Raw genomic sequence first — 25,786 nt, 5'->3', positions numbered from 1 at the left:
AAGCTACGTGCATCTGGTAAAAATCTTCTCAAGTAAGCCAGATTTCGTTCTCCGTGTGACGGAAGGTTTTTCGCCTTTTGCCCGTGTTTGTTTTCTTTCTGCTGCAGCAACCTTACATTTCAAAGAACTCCTCATATGGCAGAGTCTTCTGTTTGAAGTGGTTTCACGTTTTATGAGGCCATTTTACACAACCACAAGTTATATACAAAGTCTTGTTACACAAAAACTGTTGTTGGAAGACAAAAATCTTTCTGCCTGGCAAACCTTTGTGCACATGGTGTAAACCTACTACAAGAAACCGAACGGAAAGTTAGTACTTAACTTTTTTTTTTTTTTTTTTTTTTTTACCAGTTCAATGGGAATCGTTTGGAAGTTGTTACAAGAACTATTTAGACCCTATACTTCAGATTTTCATTCATGTCTTCTGTAAAAAAGTCTTTGAAGGTAAACCCAAAACAATATTGTATAACGGAGTTGAATGCCGTGCCGTAACATTTTAAGGCAGGGGAGCAACTTCCTCCATTTGAACTCCTTGCCGTTTTAGGGAACCACCTCATAGACCAAACTTTCTTACTTTTTATGATATGAATGTATAAATGAAGCATTGAATAGGTTCACCACACTATTTAGACCCCTGCTTAAAAAAAACGAAAAAAGAAAGAAAAAGAAACACTAAATGAAATGAAAATGTGACCTGGGCCCATTTCAGCAGTATGTCAACTATTATGGCCACTGGAAGTAATGCATATTTCTTAAATCTTTACGTTGTATCAAATATAGTCTCGTGATTTAACTTGTCAAGCATGGAATGGATTCACCACACCAATCTCAAAAGAACTAAAAATAATTTAAGAGGTCTAATTACTGCGAAATCAAAATAACGCTAATTTTATAGTAACTACGTGATATCTTTAAATAGCTAAAAGATGATCGAAATGTGGAACAAGAGCGCGCTAGACAATATTATTTTGCATGAGGTATCTTTCTGTTTGCAGTCATGTAAAAACGCGATAATAAATGCCGATTTTCTAAATGGCTGGAAATTGAAAGCAGATAAGTGAGTCGTGATAACGGTATCACATGTAAAATAATATTGTCAAGCGAGCTCTTGTTCCACTTTTCGATTATCTTTTATCTATTTGAAGATATCACATAATTACTGTAAAATTAGGGGTATTTTAATTTCGCCGTAATAGGGCGTTTTAAGATTCTGCTGCTTCCTCATCATCTGAACAAAATATATTTCCCTATAAGATGAATATATTTCCCCATAAATGTAATCTGGGTATTATTTTAGTAGAATGCTAACTCGGACCCCTAGAAGTAATAAAAGTGTTTATTAAGGTTTTAAATTCTAGGAAGTTCCAAATTTCATATTTCATATTTTTCTAGGCGGCCATAATATTAATGCTTGCACTTCTTCCTCGCAAGGAAGTCACGGAGCTGGATTAATGAGTGAAAGTTCTAACAATTTGCTAATAATGTGGAGGCAAGATGACTACGGTCATAACACACATCTTAAACATAAAATATTTCAATATTTTGATAAGTCAAGGATTATATGGCAAATTAAACAAAGCAGATAAGATGAAATTTTGCACACTGATAATACGATATTCCATGATTACTTTTATACATTTCTATAGACTATATTCACACAATTTTAAAGTTGGGTTTCTTGTTTGATTTTGAAGATCGATATCAGCCTTTTGAAATGCAAATTAACTCCTTACTCTTGAGTAAAGGAGGATTATCTACTGGGATTAAAATTCAGAAGCTCGAACAAAATTGTAGATTTTCACAATTTTTCATAGAACATTTAAAAATAAAATAAAATAATATTCTACGATATTATTAGTGATATCTCCAAAGATCGAATATATGGGGCGCTAAGTGTATAAAGGATTACAAGTCCACTTCGAGTCATTTTTTTTTTGGACAATTTTATATTAAAAATCCCTACCTGAAGCTCCTTTCAGTAATTAAAAGATTCACACCCAGCTATTGCAAATAGCTCTTTTATATATATATATATATATATATATATATATATATATATATATATATATATATAAGCTCAGTTTTATATATATTTTAAACGGAGTGAGGGCCGCGGTGCCTTAGTGGTAGAGCGTTCACCTCTGGTGGTTGGGGTCCCTGGTTCGATCCCAGATCTGGTGGTTCGTCTTTTTCGCTAACGTGTCGATGGCCAGCTCCCATTTCAAATAGTAACTTCATTCACTTATGTTGTGGGTCCAGGTAAATGACAAGGTTATTTTGTTGTAACTCTAATAATAACAGAATTATCCCTTGTCAGGGGACTCGACGTAAGCTTTGATTTTTTGGGGGGGAGGAGCAGAGGGGCAGACGAATTTTTTGGAAGGGCAACTACTTTTACATTACTTGATCTATATTACAATACATGTCTGAGAGCAGGCGAAGCCACCAGAAGGGCGCTCGTCTCCTTGTCCCCCTCTAGTGTCGTCACCGAATAGATATCTTCAGAACTCGAGCGGAGTGGTCAGGAAGAATTGAATTAAGAGTTATATTTCTAGACTTTCGGCATTTACCGCTATTTTAGCCCACCACACATGAAACGATCACACTACCCGGGAAAGTGAGAAAGGAAGAAATGAATACGGAAAAAAGGAGGCGGTCTGAACTTTTATGTTAGGTACCATTTATCTGGTATGAATTCAGGTAGGTGTTATTTACCTGGTATGAATGGAGGAAAACCCAGGAAAACCTCACTTAGATAGCTGGCCTGAAAAGTGTTCTAAATTTTTTCGACCAAGTGTTCCCATCAAGAATGGAACCCGGAACCAGTCGCATCAAAGGCGGGAACATTAGCGACTACCTACGCCGGGCCACGGTCAGGAAGAATTGAGTGTATTTATATTCTGTAGTGTTACGTTCATTACTATCCACTGTAGGTAAATGTCTTGAAAGGCGTCACGCCGAAACTGGATTGCCGCTTGTTAAAAGTTTTTTTAGGAGGAGGGTACGGAAAGAGATTCTGGGGTGGATTGTATTATACGGAAGATCAGAATATCGATACTATATTACTTTATGAGAGCTCCCTCGTGGCTTAGCAGTTAGTGTACGCGCCTTTGGGTTAGATTCGAGGAGGGAGTTCATGTGGTTCGGGTCCTACATTAAGTTATAGGTCCACGTCTCATATAACCTCACTGCTGAAAGTGACTCTAAATCAAGCTCAAGTCAACTATTACTTTATCAGCACATTTGCCAGTGATTCATTGCAATTTGACTAAAATCATTTATAACGTTTATTTCTGGGCCTTTGTTCTAAATTAATAGATTTTGAATTTCTGACAACTGTAGACTGAAGTGTCAGAAAGTTAAGTTCTTAGCAGTAATAAAGGTAGATCTCTTTTAGAGTGGAGATGCTTCACTTCTGTAGCAAAATGAAAATATTATTTATTATGCGATTCCACGAAGATGTTAAAAACAAGAATATCTTACAAAATGCGGTTAATTGATTGCTCAAAATGTCTGCGCTATACAAAATCGCATTGTTTGAGATCTGTTTTAAAAAAAAGTATGTATAATTTGAACTTGTTTATCACATAAATAAGTTTAAACAAAATGATTTGAAAATAATTTTGTAAACTACATAATACAGAAAATTTTTTTAAACATACGAAAATTGTAAAAACAAATCTTCTTGAAAACAAACAATTTAAAAAACTCAGTTTTAGTTGGCCAAGTGTTACTGGGAACAATACTTTGCGTTCTCCTCTCTGGAGATTTCTCATAGAATTCGTGTGAGTTCAAAGTCTCCCATAAAATTCGAAAACCCTGTATAGGCATCTTAGGGAGGTACTAATACTCCATCCTTTTTATTCTAGGTCATACATCTAAAAACATTTAAACACTCGTTAAATTATTTTTAGATTACAAGTCCAGATACTGAATTTCACGACTAACTTTAACGAATTCCGAGATATGGACATTTTATTATAATAATACAGCCATTTCTTCCTGATCACACCATTTTCTTCCCTTCTAGGTAATATACTGTATATAAGTTGAAACACGCATTTTATTATTTTAAATGAGAAGTTTAGATACCAAATTTCATGTCTCTAACCTTCAGAGGTTCGGAGATATGGGCATTTTGATATAAGCTTAATATCTGCCATTTCTATTCCCTTACCTCCGCCTTTCTCGTCGAATTTCCAAAAATCCTCCCTTGATGTTACGCTGCGTCTAAAATCCTATGCATTGTCATTTTTTTTAAAAAAAAAAGTTTGTAGCTTAAGTGGTTTAGCCTTTGCGTTGATCAGTCAGTCAGTTACTAAGGATTTTTATACTTGCCTATAAAGATTTATGAAATGAGAATTTGAGGAGAAACATATGAAGCCCGAGAAAGTTACAAACACGATGTTATTCATCACGTGATCTGGGATCGAACCATGGGTCCGTCGCGGCAGAGATGAACGCTCTACCACTGAGCCACCGTCCCCCTTAATTACACACGAGAATCGAATTGAAGCAAAAACTCCAGGAAAGCAACTTAAGTAATTAAGTTATAAAACCCGTTCTTCTTTCTGGTTTCAGAGTGGAGTGGAAGAACGAGAAGCCGAGGTTTGAGCAAGAATAGCATTGCTTAAGAATTCACTATACATAAATTTACATACGTTATATTGATATATTATGAGCATGTTATTATCATACAGTATATAATTAATGTGTGATCAACCCAATGAAATGTTCTTGAATTATACTATCAGATTTTGTTAGGATGGGCCAGTGTGATTTTGCTGCTGACCCTAACAAAAAGGATTAAGAACATCTCGAGGCATCGAACACAGATTTGTGAGTAATGTACGCACGTTATCGTGTGACAGCAAATATCACCACGAACTATAAAATCACTTACGTCTAATGATTTCCATTACCGTGTACTTCTGTATCTGTCGATAGTCTCTTTGACTCTCTGTCTCTGTGTATGTGTGTGTATGTGTGTGTGTGTGTGTGTCTTGTACGGACGTGAGAAGAACACTCTAATTTGTGTTTACGGAAAGAATGATTTGAAGATGCCGAAGTGAAGCTAGTCTTGTGGTCTCTAGTTTGGAAAAGAGAAGCACTAAAAATAAAAATAAAAAATAAAGAAGAAGAAGAGGAAGAAGAGAAGCGATAATGGAAATGAAAGCCCACCCATCTGGTAACACTACTCGATGCTTGTTGCATCTTGACCACCCGCGGTGAGAATTTCTTTTGTCAGTTTACGAATAGAGTAAAAAAAAATGACATCTAAACATCTACTGGGAATCGTATATGCAATCTATCAAGAGCCGCGGACGCGAGCAGCAGCTACATAAGATATACTGTACTTACAAACCAGCCGATGATCACCCTCAGAGACATTCGCGAATGAATAAACGATTACATTATCCGAAAAATCATTTCCTTCATCCGGACGTCTTGGCTTGTCTTTTGAAATTGATTGCCCCTTTCGCTGACACGTGCTGCTCATTCAATGAATAATTACGATCATGAAGACTCGAGAACGGCATAATGAATGTCTTTAGCTTCAGCTATTAACTGTGCTTTGCACATTCACCATGTCTTATCATCTCATGCAAAATAAGCTCCATTCTTAACAGCAGAATATGTTGGAAATAATCAAATAGAAATTCTGGTTTATTTGTTAAATGTCTACTTAAGTTTAGTGTATCGTTTCAGCACCAAAAGTATGAGATGTGCTTCTACAGTTTAAAGTTGGATCGAAGCCACCGTAATACTGTTCAATGCTCTCCAACTGAGAATTGAACCCAGGACCATACGCACGCATGCTAGTCCCTAAACCAGCGAGTTTTGTTAGAATATACAGTAGCAACAAGGGGAGGGGCGGAATCAGAGTGTTCAATTTCTTCGAATCTTTAAGGGATAGAAACCATACAGTTTGTTCTTATTAACCCTTTTAAGATCTTGGTTTTTGGGGGTATTTTTCAGACTTTCAGTCAAGCAGCTACTGCATCATCACTAATTATTCTAGGATCATGGTTTATACCCCATTCTCTTCAGAATAGAACAGGCTTTTAAATGGTACCACTTACATGCCCATACCGTATACCAGGAGAGATAAAAATTGAGGGAAAAGAAGAAATTTCCGGGAAATTTTTTTGTCACACTTTGGGCCCCTCTGGAACGGCCCTATGTGAATGTAGAGATCTGAAAAATCTGATAAATGTCTCAGTAGACTGAATGTGTGCACCAAATTTCAAGCTTCTATCTTGAATAGTAAGGGCGGGAAAATATTTATCAATAATCCCCACAATGCCCCAGATTACTGCAAAAGACCCTGATCTCAGATAAAAAAATTTCCTGGGACATTCCTATTTATCCTAGGATCATGGTTCGTCCATCATTCTCTTCATAATAGAACTGTCTTTCAAACGGTACAATTCACACTTCTCCATCATGTATCGGAGACGGGAAAATCGTAAAGAAAGGGAATTTTTTTGTTAAAATATCCCTTTTTTAAACGTTTTGCCCCTCCTGACCCTCCTGTTTTAACGCAGAAACCTAAAAAAATCTGATAAGTACTACTCGGTGAAATGAATGTTTGTGTAAAATTTCAATCTTCTAGGTGCAAAAGTAAGCTCGCCAATATATATATATATATATATATATATATATACCCACAATATCCCAGATACAACTATAAAAAAGATTTGGGTAAAGATGTCCTGATTCATCCCTAATTACCCTAGTGTCATGGTTCGCCCACCATTCACTTCAGAATAGAACTTCCTTTCAAACGGTACCATTCACATGTCTCCATCATGTATCTGAGGCGTAAAAATAGCGAAAATAGGGATTTTTTGGTTAAAAAAGCCATTTTTTTTACCTTTTTGCCCCTCTGGACTCCCCCCCCCCCCGGTAACGCAGAGATCTGATAAATACTTCTCGGTGGACTGAATGTTTGTGCAAAATTTCAATTTTGTAGGTGCAAAAGTAAGCCCGCCAAAAATTAATGAAAATAGGTCTAACAAAAGAAAAAATATTTTTTTAAAGTTATGACGTCATTACCTTCTATGTCTCGGCGCAGGAAGAAGTAAAGCCATACGTAACATGTTCTACAATGCCTCTAGACTTGAAAGGAAGAAAAAACGGACGAAACAGCTCAAATAAGAGAGTTATAACGCAAAGTTCCAGAAAACACCCGTTTGTTACAAATTGTACCATAAGACCGTAAAAGGGTTAAACCAAATTTTGGAAGGTGTAAAGTATCTTATCTTGTCATCCTGCCCTCAAAACATAAATTCTTGCTATGCCACTGACAGTAGGCTAGTAATTTTCAAGTAAACGAAGAATATAAATAAGACGAAGTACATGATGTCAAGTCGAGAATAACTTTTCCAAACCAAACTTAGAGCTTTAAAATTATTTTTAAAATTCAAAGAGGCTACCTTTCTAAATTGTGAAAATTGAAAGTTTTCAGTTATCTCTGCAGCACGAAGGTTAATGAAACATAAAACCTACTGTTCCAGGTAGAATCCGAACGAGCGTAATGAGTTGAATAGACTCCCACCAGGAATTGAACTCGAGACTGTTTGTGTTTAAAATTTGAAAGGGAAGGGAACTGAATTAAATCTTCCTTATAACATTCGTCTATATTTCATTACTTATAACAAACTTTTACCTCAAATTAACCTTACACGACCAACCAGAAACCTCCACAGAATTTAGGGGAGAGGCAAAAGACTGCCACAAAAGACTAACCCAAAATTACATACATACGTAGATACACATTGCATAGCTTTGTTAATTAAAGTAAATAAGTTAAATATTGTATTTGATACTGAGATTGAATGTGTTACGAACTTCATGGACCCAGAAGACCCAGAGGCAGTCAAACTCATGACCCACCAGACCCGGTGACCCGGACATATTCATGATCCGAAGTGACAGGGTATGACCCGAACAGACTCAGTGTGCCCACATAGACTCATGTCCCGGACTGACGCGCTGACCCGGTACGATATGTAAATGAAACGTCGTCATACACATGAGAAATATGAGAAGCTACTAATGCAATTCTAACAAACATGACTCTCACTTCTTTCATTTCCTTTCACTAAGTATAATTTTCTTTCTCGCTTGTTGTTTACGTCTGTGTGTGTCAAACATTGCACTGAAAGATAACTACAAGTTTTATCGTAGTACAAAAGCGCCAGAACCACAGAAACGATAAATTACACGTTAAAGATGCCGCTGAGACCAAACAGTGTTTTGTTATTATTACTATTATTATTATTTGTGTAGACTAAGTTCAAAAACCGCGAATGGGAAAAACGAATAAATATGAAATTCTATTTGTGAAAACATGAACTACTCAAACCATGGTATCTTGATTAAGCAATGTCACACCGAGAATCAAACAAATGAATGGTCGGGCTCGAGTGGTGAACGTCATTAATCAAATTTAAAATTCTGCAGTAATGCTGCAAAAATTATATTTCGTCTGCTTCTGGCTAGCAGAGTCTGTGCGAATCAAATCGGATCTGAGAACCGAAACCCAGTTCTGTACGAGCTGGACAAAAGTTAGGACTCAAGACACCCATGGCAAATATCACTGACTGGGTAACAGTGTCATATGAAAACAAATTTAAAATATTTTGACATGTATTTCGAAGAACCAAACCCCTTTCGAAAATCCAGGGGGAGCAATTGCCCTCTCTTATCCCCCGCTTCAGGCACCCATGGGACCAAGATCCTTCGGTTAGTGTCCTTTTATTTTCCGCATTCTTAGGTGATTCTAATAAAAAATCTAATCCTCTTTAACATCTATATTAACATCTGCAATTAACATATACATTAATAGAATATCACTATATAAAATACTAGCAGCGTTCACCCCGCTTCGCTGCGGTCACCCCGGAACGCAATAAACCTTGTTACTTAGATAATTTTTACTTTTTCGCTTTCAAGTGATATGATAAAAACCATAGAAGATTGCAGTAAATCTTAACATTATATCGCCTGTCATTTATGTTAACCCGCCCCGCTTCGCTGCGGTCATCCCGGTGCTGGCATATTGTAAAAGTGTCTGTAAAAATAAGCAAATCAATTAAAAAATTTTAAACAGAAGATTCAAGCTATTTTCCGCTGTATATCGCCTGTCATTTATGTTAACCCGCCGAGTGACACGGTCATGCGGGTTGCATATAAATACGTTTATTTTTACCTATGATGAACTAATAACAAAGGATTTGTACGTTATGGACACTTGAATGGTCAATTATCTCAAGACACTGGTAATTAAAAATTAAAGTGATATGATAAAAACCATCTAGGGTCCAAATCCTAGTAACCCCCCAAAAATGAAAGAAATTGGTTCAGCCGTATTAGCGTGATGAGCGGACAAAGGATTTTGTACGTTCTCTTTTATATATATAGATATATTTTGCGTCCACAGACAAAACTTCCATATTAAGATCAGTGTACAGTAGCAGGCCTACCAAACTTCAATAAATGTAGCATGTTTTCAATATAGTGTCAATTCTCTTTCAAGGAAGATTATACTAATCACAATAATTCAATCAGCTTCAACAGATGGTTACTGATACCTTACTGAAAGACAAATTATAATCAATAGTCGGAAATATAATTCGTGCACCTTTTAATTACTTATTTTTGAGAAAAGTTTATTTTTACATCTCACTAATATGCTTCTAATATGTTTTTGTTTCTCAGTAACGAACTAAATAAAATATCGGAAAAGTTTCCTGATTAATTTCTAATTACTGCGAGTTAGTTTGTCTTTGAGCAAAGTTTTAACACCCAATTCTTCAAAAATGACTGTGGATATAGTCAGGTCTGTGAAAAGTACATTGAAAAGACGAGAAATATAGTTTCATCTATTTGACAATAGGTACTCTTTTACTTGGCTTAATGGAAATAGCTTCTCCTAATTTCTTATAAAAGGGATCGTGACAAGAACATATTTTAGGAGTTAAAACTAGGGCTAGTATTACAGATCCTTTTAATTTCTGTCCTGACCTACTAAACTCATGCAAACCTTATTTACAAACCCAACAGGAACCACATGCATCTAAGATGCGCGCACTAGCCACTAGATCAGCAAGGAGGAGTAGTGATTGTATCATAATAATAAGAATTGTGCGCGACAGCCGAATTGGAGTCTGATTTTAAGTGTCGTTCAAGCCGCTTACACGCGACGTTATCAACACTGTAATATGGAAGTCAGAAGTCAAGAATATAGAATGTTGAATAAAAGCACCGGTAATAATAGCAAAGGAATAATTCTGTGTAAGTGCTTAAAAGAGATGGTACTGAGAGTAGAATTAGTTGATGACAGAGTTATGATGTTAAGACTTAAAGGTAAAAAGGAATATCTAGTAGTGATACAGATATACGCGCCAACCATTTCGCAGACAACTGAAGAGGTAGAACAAGGTTATGGGAAAATATAACTTATAGACAAGGAGAAGAGGGGTGCATATATAATTGTAATGGGAGATTTCAATGCAGTTGTGGGAGAAAGACAGGGAAGTAGAGTCGTAGGCAAATGTGGTTTAGGAGGGGGGGGGGGAATGAAAGTGGAGAGGGACTGGTCAATGTCTGTAGACAGAATTCATAGTAATTGGGAACACTTGGTTTAATTAGCACAAGAGAATAAGTCATACATTGATATCCTCAATAGATGGTCGAAGATATCAAATAGACTACTTAATGATTCTGGAAAGATACAGGACTAGCTTAAAGAATGCGAAGACTCTTATTAGGGCCGATATTTTCTCAGATTTGTGCTGCCCGACGTAGATATTCTACTGAAAAATTAAGCCATAAGACAAGTAAGCAACAAGAAGTTGAATACTGAAAAGTTGAAAAATGAAGTGCAAAGTAAAGGAAGAAAAGATAGAAAAAAAGAGCTAGTATTCGGTAAAAGAAAATATTATGAATCTAAAAGAAGAAAAAGAAAGAATCAAGATAAGGAGGAAAGAAATAGCAATGTGTTCAAGCAAAATATGTACAAGAAATTAGGGAAACTTACAAAAGAAGAGAAAGAAGGGTTGAAGAGCTTAAGGAAAGGGAAAGACGTAGTAATCCATGAAGCTGACAGAGGAGCAATGGTACTAATGGAAGAAAATGGTACAAAGTAAAATTAGAAGACTTGTGTGGATGATGAGACATATGATGTGATATGGGAGAGAAGTGGGAGAGGATATAATAGAAAATGGAAAGAAAAAGTTGAGAAGAAATTATATGGAAAAGGCAGAATTCACGATAATACATAAGATAGAAGTGAATCAGAAAGCGGTTATTTATTGTAGAAAGAATAATTTTAAACCTTTTGAAGGAGAATAAAACAAGATACCAGAAGAAATAAGAGGACAAAAATGTAACATGATAAAGAATACAGAAGTATTCAAGTGGATGACAGAGAAAGCAAGAATAAACAATGAAGAAACCACAATGTTTAGTATGGATATTATCAGAAATTTTAATGGAGACAAAAAAAAAAGAAAAAAAAAGAAAGAAAAGAAAGAAAGAAACAAGAAGGGGGACAAAAGTTAGTTATGTTTTGCACACTTGCGGACGATTATTTAGAAATTTGGAAAGGAGCTAAGACATAGTTGGAATAATTGGTAAGTTTAGCTAGCTGGAACAGTTTTGTTAAGTTTGTAACGATGCAGAATACTCAAGTTTCGTTCATTTCGTGTTCGAATCTTAACGTTTCTTAATCAAAATACCATGTCTTAAATATTTGAACTATTCTACTCATGGTTCATACTCATATCGAAAAATAACAGAATGGTTTTGAACACAGACTTTACAAAAAGATTTAACAAAACACTGTTTGAGATTAGCGGCATTTCTCATATTCTGCAGGACAGGCTCCTTGATTAAACTTCAACATCCCTCATAAGAACAACATGCATTCTTTTTAATTTCCTGTGGCTCTCACGCGCGTACTCTTCTATTGACCTGGGGGCCGCGGTGGCTCAGTAGTAGAGCGTTCACCTCTGGTGCTTGGGGTCCCCGGTTCGATCCCAGCCCCCGCCAAGTGAAGTTTGTGGTGGACAAACATCGTGTGCGTGGGTTTCCTCGGGGTTCTCCCGTTTCCTCCCACTCTCTTCATTCCACCATTTCATTCAATACTCATCATCACCGTCTCCTTTAGCCTCACCGGCATAACCGTGGGACGTAAAACTCAAAGATTTTATTTCATTTCATTTTCTTCTATTGACCTTGCTGTTATCTTTCAGTGTACAGTTTCGACAAATAAATTCACACAATAACAAAGGAAGAAAATTATAGATTTAATGAGAAAGGAGAGAATAATGCTTGTTAGATTTATGCTAAGATGCAGTGTTTATGGCGTTTGAAGGCGGCGCTGCTAGTTCCCTTTAAACGCTGTTTGCAAATGAGAGAACTGTGGTGTTGTCATGTCTTTGCCTACCTTGTCAAAGCAGAGAACGAGATGAATCTGTCATCTGCTCACTTGGCAGCGTTATAATACCTTTTGTTAGCCATTTACCACACGGCAACGTCGCGACACAGCGTTCGTTTCATTTGGCTAGCCCACTCGCTATCTATCAACTGTCTCCCACACTTTACATTAGCACCTTCACAATGCTATATTTATGAAACATCTGATATCTATATCTAAATTTATATTTATCTATAAATATAAAGATAACCAAGAAAGTTCTGTCGCTTTTTTAACCCACCACCTTCGAACATAATTATGTCACCTACGACGTATGTGGAAGATCAAAAATAGTCCGCATCAGCATCAACTAGGCCTACCTTCTGCCAACGTTCTGGAAGGCCATGTATTCCATTGCGGTAGAACTTGGAAGGCCATGAAGCGAAGAAGGTATCAAGTGCATTTTGCAGCTCTACTAGAGATTTGAACTGGCGTTCTCTAAAGTGATTGTCTAAGTGATAATCGGACGGTGCAATGTCCGGGGAGTATAGCGGACGTAATAGTGTTTCCCATCAAAGTCGTAGAATGGTGTCCCGGGTTATCCTAGTCACATGGGGCTTAGCGTTGTCCTGTAGCAGGCTGAGCCCTTTGCGATTCAGAAGTGTTGGCTCCAGAGTTCTGAGTTTTTCTTGAACACGGCTCAACTGCTGACAGTACAAAGTTTCATTGATACTCTGACAAGCTGGTAGCAGCTCCCAATGCACGAATAGTCCATAAAACACACAGGAGGACCTTCTTCTGGTGCAGTGATGCTTTTTGCCATTTTGGAATCGGTTCATGGGATGCTAACCAATTATGACGGCACCGTCAAGCTTCGTACAGGACCCACTTCTCATTATATGTCAACACCCTGTCGAGAAATGGCACCTTTCTCAGACGAGACAGCAAAGAAACACAGGTGTCTGCTTGCGTTGCCTTCTGGCCCGGAGTCAAATCATGTGGGACCCATCGACCCAACTTGTGGTGGAGGTGCTGCCGAATGGATTTTACTTTCACACTGAATTGTAGTCCCAGTTCCTCACATGTCTGGCCACTGTTTGCCTCAATTGCTGCCTGAAGATCTTCATTTTGTACATGCGTTGGTTTTCCGGCACGTGATGCGTCTTCGAGTGTTTCGTCACGCACTCGAACATGTAAACCACCGCTGCACTGTCTGCGTAGTCACAACACCCTCACCAAAGGCCTGGTATATTTTCTGCCCCCCTCTGCATCTTGAACTCTGCAGCATAACCCCCTTATGACGCTCTGTGGAGGTTCCATGTTCATTCTGTCCTTACGCAAGTTCACGGTGTAACTGAACTGCCACAACAAGGTAGTATGTTGGATATACCCACATCAACAAGTGGCCTTCGCCTAATCTCCATTCGCAGTCAACTCACGGTGTGGGTGCCAATTAAACACAGACCTTCGCAGAAAGCGACAAAACTTTCTTGGTTACCTTTATATACGCCCTGACGATGTTTCAATGTCAAAGGATTGCACTGGTGGGACTTTTTAGTGGATCAGACTAAGTCTTGGTCGATGATACTGATGAGCAGCGGAAGTTTGGTTATTAAGATCAGCAGAATAGTTTAAAAGAAGACACTGAAATGCATTTCTTAGCGGAAAATATGCGCATGATATAAGAACATTAATGTGCACTAACACTGTGCACGAAACAAAAAGTATAATATTGAAGTTGAATTTACGTAATTAAGTTATGTCATTTGTACATCATGATTGAAAATCTACGAGAAAGTAATACTTGGCCTATCAATAATGTCAGGAATAATGATATTGAACTGTAAGTTTAAATATAGATTTACTGTCACTATCAGAAATGACTAATTTCCAATTTTGGATGATACGAAAAATGTTGAACGTTTGTGGTACTATCTGCAAGATTGATTCTCAACACATACTCTTAACTAACTCCTATTTCAAACATGTTATAGATGTCGAGGGTTTTCTAACTAAAACGTGGTATGAATTTAGAGGAATTACGATTTGAGAAGGTGATTGTACAAATTCTATCACTCAATTAAATAAAGTAAAGTTCTCTTCTATTATCATGTACAAAAATAAAATTAAACTCACGTTGTGAAAGATCAAATCATGGGAAAACGGCTAAACTGTTAAAATGAATTTTGGAATGTGGTTACTACCTTATTACCTACCTCGAATTGAAATTTTATCATGTCGATTTTATTAAAGTGTATATTCAAAGAGGAGAGAGGAGTTATAATTTATGCGAAAAATTTAGTATCTCACGAGCTAGTAAAATTAGGAAGATAAAACTCGGTACATAAATTTCTCATTACAAATAAACGGATATATGTGTCAAAGTTTTTGAACATACCCATTTTAATGGAGGAAGGGGGGCATCATATATATATATATATATATATATATATATATATATATATATATATATATATATATATATATATATATATATATTTGCCACATTTTCCTCAATTTGCAATTTTATCACGTCGTTTTGATTAAAGTGGATATCCCAAGTAGGTAGAGGGTTAAAAAATTGTCAAAAATAGATTATCTTAGGGATTTTATCATTAAACTTTCAAGGAAATTTGTATCATATAAGAGCGAAAGGGAGTTCAAAAACTTTTCATAAAATTCTTTACCCTATATAAAGAATGAATATTTCAGCTAGTGGAAAAATAAAGGTGGAATATACTGTTATCTCTCCACTCAAATTGAAATATTTTAGAAGCTCAAAATTTTCCAGAAAAAAAAAAGCCATTGAAAAATCTTTCTTCTTTTTCTAAAGAAAGCCCATTTTTTCCCCTTGAGCCTCTGCATCTCTATGTACGAGGGGGTGCTGGGAAGTCTAGTTTTAGTCTTGCCCCGTTCTCATTGTCGTATTTCAATATATTTTGTTCTGTTTGAAAACTGCATCTTTCTTTATCTTTGTGATCCAAAATTAAAGCAGTGAGACAAATGAATATATTTTTTGTTGCAAGTGAGGAGTGAAAATGCAGGGCAGCAAATGGAGTTCAATGATGTTGAAACTAGATCAGTTATGAAAGTTTCTTTTCCTCCAGGGAAAGTCTGCAAAGACCATCCATCCATGATGAGATGCTACAAACAATGTAGATCCAACCTCATGCCATGTCACTGTTGAAAACTGGGTTGTGAAATTCATGACAGGATATTTTCGTACTCAAGATGAACTCCGGCCTTGGAGACTCTTCATAGCGATTGTGACCGAAAAATTGAAAAACATGCATAAAATGATTCTCTCAAACGGACACATTTCTGCTAAAAAGATAGCAGAGGATATAAGCATTCTTCTTCATGAACGCATTAGTGTCATTATTCGTGATCATGTTGACATGAAAAAAACTTTCCGCCGAATGGGTGCCCAAATGTTTGCATGCAGATTAGAAGTATGCAAGAGTGCTTGCTTTCAGAGATGTTTTGAGCCATTTTGAACAGGGTGCCACTAGTTTTGTCGCACGTCTGGTCACGGACGATGAAATATGGATTTATTTGTATGGTCCAGAGATAAAAGAACAGTCAAAAATTTGTAGTCAGAGTGGTTCACCGAGGCTAAAGAAGTTTCGGATTCAAAAGTCCAATTCAAAGGTCCTTGCTAGTGTTTTCTGGGATCAGAGTTAAGTAACACCACAAACGAGGCTTACTAAGCACCATTACTAGATAGACTTCACTCAGAACTGAAAAAAAGACGTCTTGGAAAGTTGTCCCAAAAAGTTGTCTACCGTCATGACAATGCATCCCCTCACAATGTTGCAATGGATAAATTGGCTACATTAGGGTTTGAAACCTTGAATCATCCACCGTTTTCCTTGACCTAGCCCCATTTAACTATTTCCTATTCCCAGTTATTTTTTAAATACTTGAAAAGACAAAAATTTAGCAATAATTCTGACGCGATTTGTAATTGTAAATACATGATTTGACACCCAGTATGGGGTCGGGGGGAATTGGAGGGATTAAACAGGACCGAAAGAAAAAATGCACCGAATTGAAAGAGGAATATGTTGAATAAATCCATCATAAAACGTTGACTTTGACTTATCTTTCTAAGAAAACTAAATACTTCTCAACACTCCCTCACACTTTGTTAGTAATACCAAGTTGCAATATGATGCATAAATGTACTCACCTTCCAGCTTTAGTAACAATCATCTCCGTACCAAGCTCATTGAATTCATCCCACAACGGTTTCATTTCAAGTGTCCCACTCACATTCACTAATTTCGGATGCACTGGTTTTTTCTCCATTGGCTTGTCCAATTGTCTCAACACAGTGGCACCACTGCCAGCGTCTTCCTTGTCCGATTTGTCACTGTCACTGCTGACGGAACTGCCACCACTTTTATCACTATTCGCACTGTTTCCTTCGCTTTCAGTTCCAAGAGTCATCGACGTTGAATTGCCTCCTGCGTCGCCGGGAGATGAACAGTGAGTGAGCTGAGTGTACGTTGACTGGTAATCCGAGGCTAGTCTGCTTTTCCCTGCTGTCAATAGGCAAGCTGGAAATTATAAATGGAAAGCAATGAATTAGTCTCTGGCTATTTGACAAACATATATCTTATATACATATATAGCAGAATGTTTGTATATTTGTCCCGTACAGAAATCCATATACTAGAACCGCTTAAAATGTATCTTTGAAAATTTTTCGATTGCATTTTGATTGAAATACATATCTTAAAAGAAATGGAGTTCAGAACTTTTCACAAAGAAAGCTACTGCACTAATGAGACGAGAAAACCTTATATCTCGTCTCATCTCGTCTCGATTTTCGATGAATTCTTTCTCGCCTTGTCTTGATTCTCCAAAAGCTTTTTTCATCTCGTTTTTTTTAAATATATGTATATTGTAAAACTTTGTTTTATATAGGATTTGTGGGTAGAGTATTTAATAAAAAGAGTGTTTGGAATTGATTTATTATTATTAATTTTATTATAAAAGTATTTTTATAAAATATTGTATAAATTATTTTTTTTAAAATATTAAAGGTTAGTTATAGGTGGTTTTTGACCGTAAAGGTCGTAGATAGTATTTTTAACAGAGCTGTGAAGTAGGTTCAGAGGAGTGGAATTAGGTGTTTAAAGCTTTGAAGCAAGTAGTGGGTAGGTTAGATGGTTAATAGAGCTTTAAAGCAGGTTATTAAGCGGTTGAGGTTAGGATTTTTAGTTAGAGCTTTGAAGCAGGCTAAGTTAGGAGAAAGGATAGGCGTAGTTTTGTAGTAGATTAGAGGCCCTGGGGTTAGGTTACTTTTAAAGTTTTGAAGCAGATTAGAGGAGGGTTATTAGAGAATTTGTTATGAGCTGTTTTTGTTTATTTAATTTATAGGGTTTTTTTGGGTGGCGGTGGCGCTGCTGCTCCGATGTCGTCTTCTGCTCCGTGGGAGGGGCTAGAGGCTGTTGTTTGCATATGATTGTAGATTTATTTGGTGGGAGATTTTTTTTAAACCACGTGGCGGTGTTTGTAAACACTCATGCGTAGAATTGTTTGTTTACAACATTATATAGGATATTACAATATGCATAATTTGAATCCTGATTTTTTTGCTTAATTTCATCCACGGAAGGTGTGATATAATAACATTTAAACCATATCTATTATTGAAGTATCTATATATATAAAAGAGAACGTACAAAATCCTTTGTCCGCTCATCACGCTAATACGGCTGAACCAATTTCTTTCATTTTTGGGGGGTTATTAGGATTTGGACCCTAGATGGTTTTTATCATATCACTTTAATTTTTAATTACCAGTGTCTTGAGATAATTGACCGTTCAAGTGTCCATAACGTACAAATCCTTTGTTATTAGTTCATCATAGGTAAAAATAAACGTATTTATATGCAACCCGCATGACCGTGTCACTCGGCGGGTTAACATAAATGACAGGCGATATACAGCGGAAAATAGCTTGAATCTTCTGTTTAAAATTTTTTAATTGATTTGCTTATTTTTACAGACACTTTTACAATATGCCAGCACCGGGATGACCGCAGCGAAGCGGGGCGGGTTAACATAAATGACAGGCGATATAATGTTAAGATTTACTGCAATCTTCTATGGTTTTTATCATATCACTTGAAAGCGAAAAAGTAAAAATTATCTAAGTAACAAAGTTTATTGCGTTCCGGGGTGACCGCAGCGAAGCGGGGTGAACGCTGCTAGTATTATGTAATAGCTTGTGTATCTTTAAACTTTGATAAATATTCTTCATTCTGTTTGTACGATCACGTTATCAATTTATATATTTTTAAAAGATTATGAATCATGCAACAGTAAAACAGAATCTGAAATCTAAGACTTGAGTCAACTAGAGCTGCCCAGGGGCTTGAAAAAGTTCTCATCTTGTCTCGAATTTAAAAATTTGCTTCTTGCCTCCACTAGCTGTATCGTTTGAAATTATTTAAATATATATACAGTATATATATAATTAGCACTTGGGTCAAGCTAGGTCTTCATCATTTTATTCCGATTCAAATATACATCCTAAGGGGGTTTGTATATACTTTTCAAATATTTTCCACAATTCTACTCTTCCTGTGTATATATATAGATATACAGAGGGCCGGATCCAGGTTGTCTCAGGGGATGCACCAATAACTACCAAAATAACCAATCACACTGAAGCTCTTCAAAGTGACATATGACAATATTCTGTACCCCTGACAACGCTGATGCATAGAACGGAGGAAAGTATTTTAAAGAGGGTCGCAAGTGTTATGCAGGAAAAAATGTTCTCTCCTCCTGGCTTCTATTTTCTTCCCTACTTGACAAATGCTTTATTGTTTTGCTTGGTGAATCCATTTCCTTCAGCCTTTAGAAAATCGACTTAAACCATTGCTTCTGCAAAGCTCTGCTTTCTTTTAAAGCCCCAAACGGAAACATGATGGCAGAAAGTTTCGGAAAGTGTTGTTATTTTCACTGCTAGTTTCTCATTTTAGATAGTGTATATTTACAACGAAGGGGGGTACACGTGCAGCTTTGCACCCCCCTGAATCCGGCCCTGGGTATAGTTTAACGTCCCATCGTTATTACCTGTAAGCGAAAGAAAGACTATGATAAACTCTGCTAAAACAGTATAGAAGATCACGCCTACAAGTTTCAATATCGTCCGGTAGTTGTCAACCACTGAAGGATGTTTGCTGCCATCTAGCAGCGTGATAAGTAACTTCTAGCATTCTACAATTACGCATCTTTGCCTCGATAGTAGACAATGAGATATGCATAGCTATCATTAAAATCATTATTACCCATGAAGGTGATAAGGGATTGACTACATTAACGAAGTCGGCCGGGATAATCACTGTGTCTATCTCACGTAAAAAGCAGAATTCAAAAAAGACTTACCGTGTGGAGTAACGCACGGATGGATCTACTAACATTACGATCTTATACAGTCCGCTAAATATGATCCTAATACAATAAAATTCAAGAATTTGTAGAATGAAACGAGTAAGATGATACGATAGATCCCCTGAAAACTCACGACATCCACCACAAGTTCACATGGTTAACATAAAATACAGCCAAAGCCATGTAAAAGACCAACCATCTTTTTAAGCCGTCCACCCTCATCACCATCAATTTTTATTAGAACGGAATTTATGTTTCCATACTGTATTAGAAATCCCTTTACGTCGACCACTACTTCTCTCCGAAATCACGACCACTGTTCTTTAGTTAGAAAAGTTTATTTTTCACACTTTACTTTTAGAAACATTTGATTCGTTCAGGTAAGATACTTTTATTATTAACAAACAATTTTTAGGTAATATTAATGATCTCTTCTGATAGAGCAGGTGAATAAATTGTGTAAATGAAAGTGCTTCAGTTTTTTTTTTTTTTTAAATACAATTCTACTATTTAAGACAGCGTTTCCCAACCTTTTTCAACTTGCTGCACACTACAGGTGTTACTTGGATTCTCGCGGCACACTTATAGATATTATTATTTGTAAATATAAAACAGTGGTATTTTTTCTGTGATTATTCATCTCCTTCTCACAAAGTAGAAAGCTCGATCACTGTTTTTTCCCGGTGGTAAATCATTATGTTTATTTTTCATTCTAATTAAAAAATAGAAAACAATTGAATGAAATATTAGACTTAGGTTTTTAAAATACGCTTTCTTTTTAAAAACTGTACCCAATCTTTTACTAAGAAGGAAGATCACTAAATAACAAACGAACAAACAAATCTCTTTTACTTTTAAAATACAAATGTAGGTAATTTGTCGAAAGGATTGAATGATATTTTAAATTTTCAAATTATGAAATAGTCTGCAACAATAAAGAAGCAATAATGGTCATAACAATGATAACAAATACTATTTTTCAACATTAGAAATGTAAGAACAGTAACCCGGTATGAAACTTAAAATTGTAGATTCATAGTAGAGGTTCATAGTAATGTGAAATACAAATATATTTTTTCCTACGTTTTGTAATTTGATTGCTATAAAATTAATAATTTTGTTTCTATTCCTCGCGGCACACCAGCGGCCCATTCGCGGCACACCGGTTGGGAAACGCTGATTTAAGGGATTTTCAGAAACTAGTTGGCAAGATTTGTGTGAATAATATGCACTGTGGTGACACAATATGCACCAGAGTTACCAAATAAAAATAGTCAAAATACGGGACGGATTTACGAGTTTCAATAGGTATTACGGGGAAGGTTTTTGATTAACATGGTCTAGTGATAAGAAATGAGCCAGGCATCAAATAAAAAGAGTAATCATTTTAGACTGAAAGAAATACAAAAGTATGAACTGATACAAAGAGTTAATATAAGAAAAATTAGGTAAATCTTACTTTTAAAACATTGAATTTAGGTTACTTAAACTTTCTTTTAAAAAATCGTACTTCACACTTTACTGCATTTATAATCTTTTTCAAGTTTGGATGTTTCTTTAGTCTGTCTAAAAACTTCATCAACTGGGTAGAACACATATTTTTTGCGTCAGTCCATTTCAAATTCGTATGTGACAAAACTGTTTCCGCAAAACTAGGCAGCCACTTTACTTAGGGCAGCAAATTTTAGCTTTTTTTTGTGCTTTGTTTTGCACAGTTTGTAACATTAATATGGCGAATGAACGATTATTGCAATAACTATTCTACATAAATGCGTTAAAGCAAGCTATTATACAGGGTGTGTCAAAACAACACCGACAACGTTTGTGAGAAATAATTCCTGACAATAAGATAAGACAAAAAGTATAGACCAACCTGGGTGCAGAAATGCTTCATTCCGGAGTTATAGGCTGTCGAAAACACGTAAAAATGAACTTTAAAGGCCCATGGCTCGAAAACTATGGGACCTACCGTAATCGGGTCAAGACTTCACTTAGGAACTAATATGTACGCTATCCAAAAATATATGTTTCAGAATCCTAAGGTACTAACGCAAGATAAAGGAGGTTTGGCTGCAGGCATATAATTTGAAGTACTCACCAACTACCTCTATAAAAATTGTAGCGAAAGTACCACAGGATTCTGAAACTAAGATATTTGGATAGGGCACATACTTCATGTTTTCGGCAGCCTATAACTCCGAAAGGAAGCATTTGTGCACCGAGGTTGGTCTATACTTTTTGTCTTATCTTGGTGTCAGGAATAACCTCCCAAACATTGTCGGTGTTGTTTTGAAACACCCTGTATATGGTAGTAAACTTCACCGTGTACTTGGTCGAAATGGAAATGACAACTTAGGTTGAGGTCAGCAGGTAATGAAGGTTTTTGTTTGATTGTTTGTTTATTTAAGAAAGGCTTTTTACTTATCTAAACAAAAAGATATCACTAAATCAGAGAGAGCCGAAATATCACTCTGGTAATATCGCAGAGGGCACCGAAATATTTCTCGTCTAGGGTGTCAAAATAATTAGAACCACTCCTATTGTTTAGTCCTATTATTTAGGAATCAGTGTTTGTAGGTTTCTTTAAGAAAATTTCCCTCGATTGACACAAAATTTTTCCTTTTCTTATCAAATTTTCCCCAGTTTGTTAAATGTTCAATTCCTATGACAGAAGTTTGCGATAAAATTAATTTAGCTATATTAAAGGAAGTGCCAACCCTTATTCATTTGTTTTCTGTTGTAATTTATGAAAATTTTTCCTTCACTTTTTTTTTAACAAAACATGCAAATAAACCTAGCCAACAATGGCTGCGAATTATGCTACTTTGAATACCCGCTCACCTCCCACCCCTAAGCCCCCACACACAAACTATTATTATTGTGGTTTATTTCTGAAGGACAAAGAAAAATTTAAGCATATTGGTCAGTCAGCGCAAGAATTTCCCTGGATTTTCAAGTTTTTATTCAAAAATTCCCTTTTCCCTTTTTTGATAAGTTTACCTACGAAATACAAACACTGATCTGAATACATGACTTGTCATTTCTTTGTGAATAGATATGAAAACCTACCGTATCCAGGGGGGTCTAGAGGGGGCCGGCAAAAATTTAGGGGGGCCCGGCCCCCCTAACCCCCCCTGGATACTGGCCTGTTGTAAATATTGTAGCAAATACGTAGTACATTAATGAAATGTGAGTGCTAGCGATAAAGAGCACGATAGATATAAATATTTTAATTTAATTGTGTTCCATTTATTTATTCTGAATTTAAAAAGAAAAGAAACACTCGGCAAGCTGGTATTCTTTTACAATCCATCAAGACATAGTGATCGTTATTTCGTCATTCATGTCAGTGAGGGAGAAATTTTAAGTTTTCCAAACAACCGAATTTTTATTTATTTAACCTTATTCTAATTTTAATTTTATATTGTCTTTCAACATTTAATAGGAGCCAGGATTAAGAGCATTATTTTTTCTTGAATAACATATATTTTTCAAGACTGAATATCTTGAAGAAGGATTGACCTTTCTTTCTTTCTCTCTTTTTGAAAAATGTAGGTGATCATACAAGAAACTATTAATAGGCCTATACTATGCAACTAATCTTACGACAAAAACGGGACGCTACATAAAAAAAAAGAAAAGAAAGAAAAAGAAAGAAAGAAAGAAAGAAAAGAAAGAAAGAAAGAAACGGACATTTTGCGTCCTGTTCGTATTTTTCGCGGGACACCGGATGACTTTCTGAAAGTCAAATTAAATCTTTTTTTGTTTAACGTCCCACAATTATTATGCCCTTGATGCTAAGGGAGACGATAACTTTCTGAAAAGGGACACTCCCATTAAAAAAAAAATAAAACAAGACGTCCGGTCACCTTAAATTAGACGACCGATTTTAATTTAAAATTTTGGGTGGTCACCTTCAAAATGTTTCTCAGTAATCGGTGATGGTGTTTGAGACGTAAGGTTGAGCTGGGTGAGACCCTTATAGATATCTACTGGCAATTGTGTACAACATATCAACGACCATGGATGTGTGTCGGATTAACGAACTAGTGAATAAAGGAAGTTTTGCTTATGGCCCCAATAGCTATTCCTGAATTACTTTTTTTTTTTAAGTTACGGTTTCCACTATCCCCAGAAAAGCATGAACATTTTACGTTATTCTCAGAAAGAAGCTAAATTTTCCACATTTCCGGATGTTTCCAAATATTTTAAGTTTTGAGAACTAACGTGAACAAGTGAACGAATTTATCAGAGAGACATTAAAAATTCTTCTCTACATTTCTGCAACGCGAAAGCATAATTGTGTAGTGGTGGTTGCTGATAAATATCACAATGCAAATTTTTTATGTTAAAAATCTTGTGGGCAGCATTCCTCAGTAACACCACAAATCTTCATTTATATATTTCTTTACCAATCAATGTCTCATTGTATCAGATTATAAGATTTTGACTTTATTAGTCTTTCAGGTTTAAGCGGTGACTGGAACACATAAAGAATAAATTCTGGCCGACAGTAAAAAGGATCACGCACTAGAAATTTCAATTTCGTCCTATAAATGTCAACTGCTGGTGGATGTTTCCTGCCATCTAACGGTGGGACGTGTAGCTTCTATTACATTTGCTAAAACAACATAATTTAAAAAATCACTTCCGTTCTTCAGAAGTTATGTCTGTGGAGTGACGGACAGACGTAAGACACCGTTATCTGTTAAAAATGTTAACGGATTTATTCCATTAACTAATCCGGTCGAGATCATCACTGCTAGCTGTCTATTGCAAAAAACATAAATAAAAAATTCGCTCTCGTTCAAGAGTAATCTTGTGGACTAATGGTTAGGGCAGTAATGATATAAGGAGCAGAAACATAGTCATCAAGAAATGAACTACAGGAAGAAAGATAGGATGTTACCAAAATGAGAATGCAGTGCTGGGTGCGCGGGACACTGTCCGTTAGATTCACTTCTTCTAAACAAGATCTAGCAGACGCTGGTGTAGAATAACAAGAAGAGACAGAGTGCGGAATGAGAGAGTGATCGGAACAACGAAGGTTTTAGAGATATGTAACATTAAGAAGATTCAAGAAAGAAGACATCAATAGTATGGCCATCTAATTGAAAAGAACAAACGACTATGTGGTTAAGTGAGTGATGGTAATGGAAGTGGATGGGAAGAGAGGTAGAGGGGGACCAAGAAGGAAATGGATGGGTATGATTAAGAATGACTTCAGGGAGAAAAGTCTAACAGGGGAAGAATACCGAAATAGAGTTTTATGGAGAATATTCATCAGAAACGTCATCTCAGAAATGAAAAAAGACAGAGAGAAAGAAGAAGAAAGTCAAGGACCAAAATAGTGTTGGTATTAACTACACTATTATACGTACTATGAAGTAATTGAGAATTGAGTGGAGGTAATGCGTTTTATCTAACTAAAGCAACCAATTTCACTATTCAAAATTGATTTACTTGTTGTGTACATTTACTCGAGTCAGCTGTGTAGTGCTATGCACTAAGTAGTCACCGAAACAGTTTATCATCACGTTAATACAGCGTTTCCCAACCTTTTTTGACTTGCGGCACACTACGGGTGTAACTTGAATTCTCGCGGCACACTCATAGATATTATTATTATTATTATTATTATTATTATTATTATTATTATTATTATTATTATTATTATTATTATTATTATTATTATTATTATTATTTGCAAATATAAAAAACCAAGGTAATTTTTTATGTGATTACTGATCTCCTTTTCACAGAGATGAAAGTTCGATCACTGGTTTTCCAATATGCTAATTCATTATGCTTATTTTTTATTCTTATTTTAAAATAGAAAACAATCGCAATGAAATATAGGACTCAGATTTTTAAAAATACGCTTTCTTTTTCTAAAACTATATCCAACCTTTCACTAAGAACGATGATCACTAAATAACGAACGAA

At 36.0% G+C, this 25,786-nt stretch overlaps 1 protein-coding gene across 2 annotated transcripts in view; it reads right to left on the bottom strand.

The window, feature by feature from the left end:
* Positions 1 to 25,786, bottom strand: part of org-1 (T-box transcription factor 1) — a 135,813-nt gene that overhangs the window by 70,282 nt on the left and 39,745 nt on the right. For both annotated transcript variants that reach the window (XM_081768879.1, XM_081768880.1), the window contains exon 2: positions 16,620 to 16,989. In XM_081768879.1, coding sequence (XP_081625005.1) covers positions 16,620 to 16,989 — 370 coding nt within the window. The remainder of the gene's footprint in view (positions 1 to 16,619; positions 16,990 to 25,786) is intronic.

Source organism: Thermobia domestica, chromosome 8 (assembly GCF_964235325.1).
Source record: "Thermobia domestica chromosome 8, izTheDome1.hap1.1, whole genome shotgun sequence".
Classification (NCBI taxonomy): domain Eukaryota; kingdom Metazoa; phylum Arthropoda; class Insecta; order Zygentoma; family Lepismatidae; genus Thermobia; species Thermobia domestica.
Note: the sequence above shows the minus strand (reverse complement) of the source record. Positions and strands in the feature narration are given on the sequence as shown.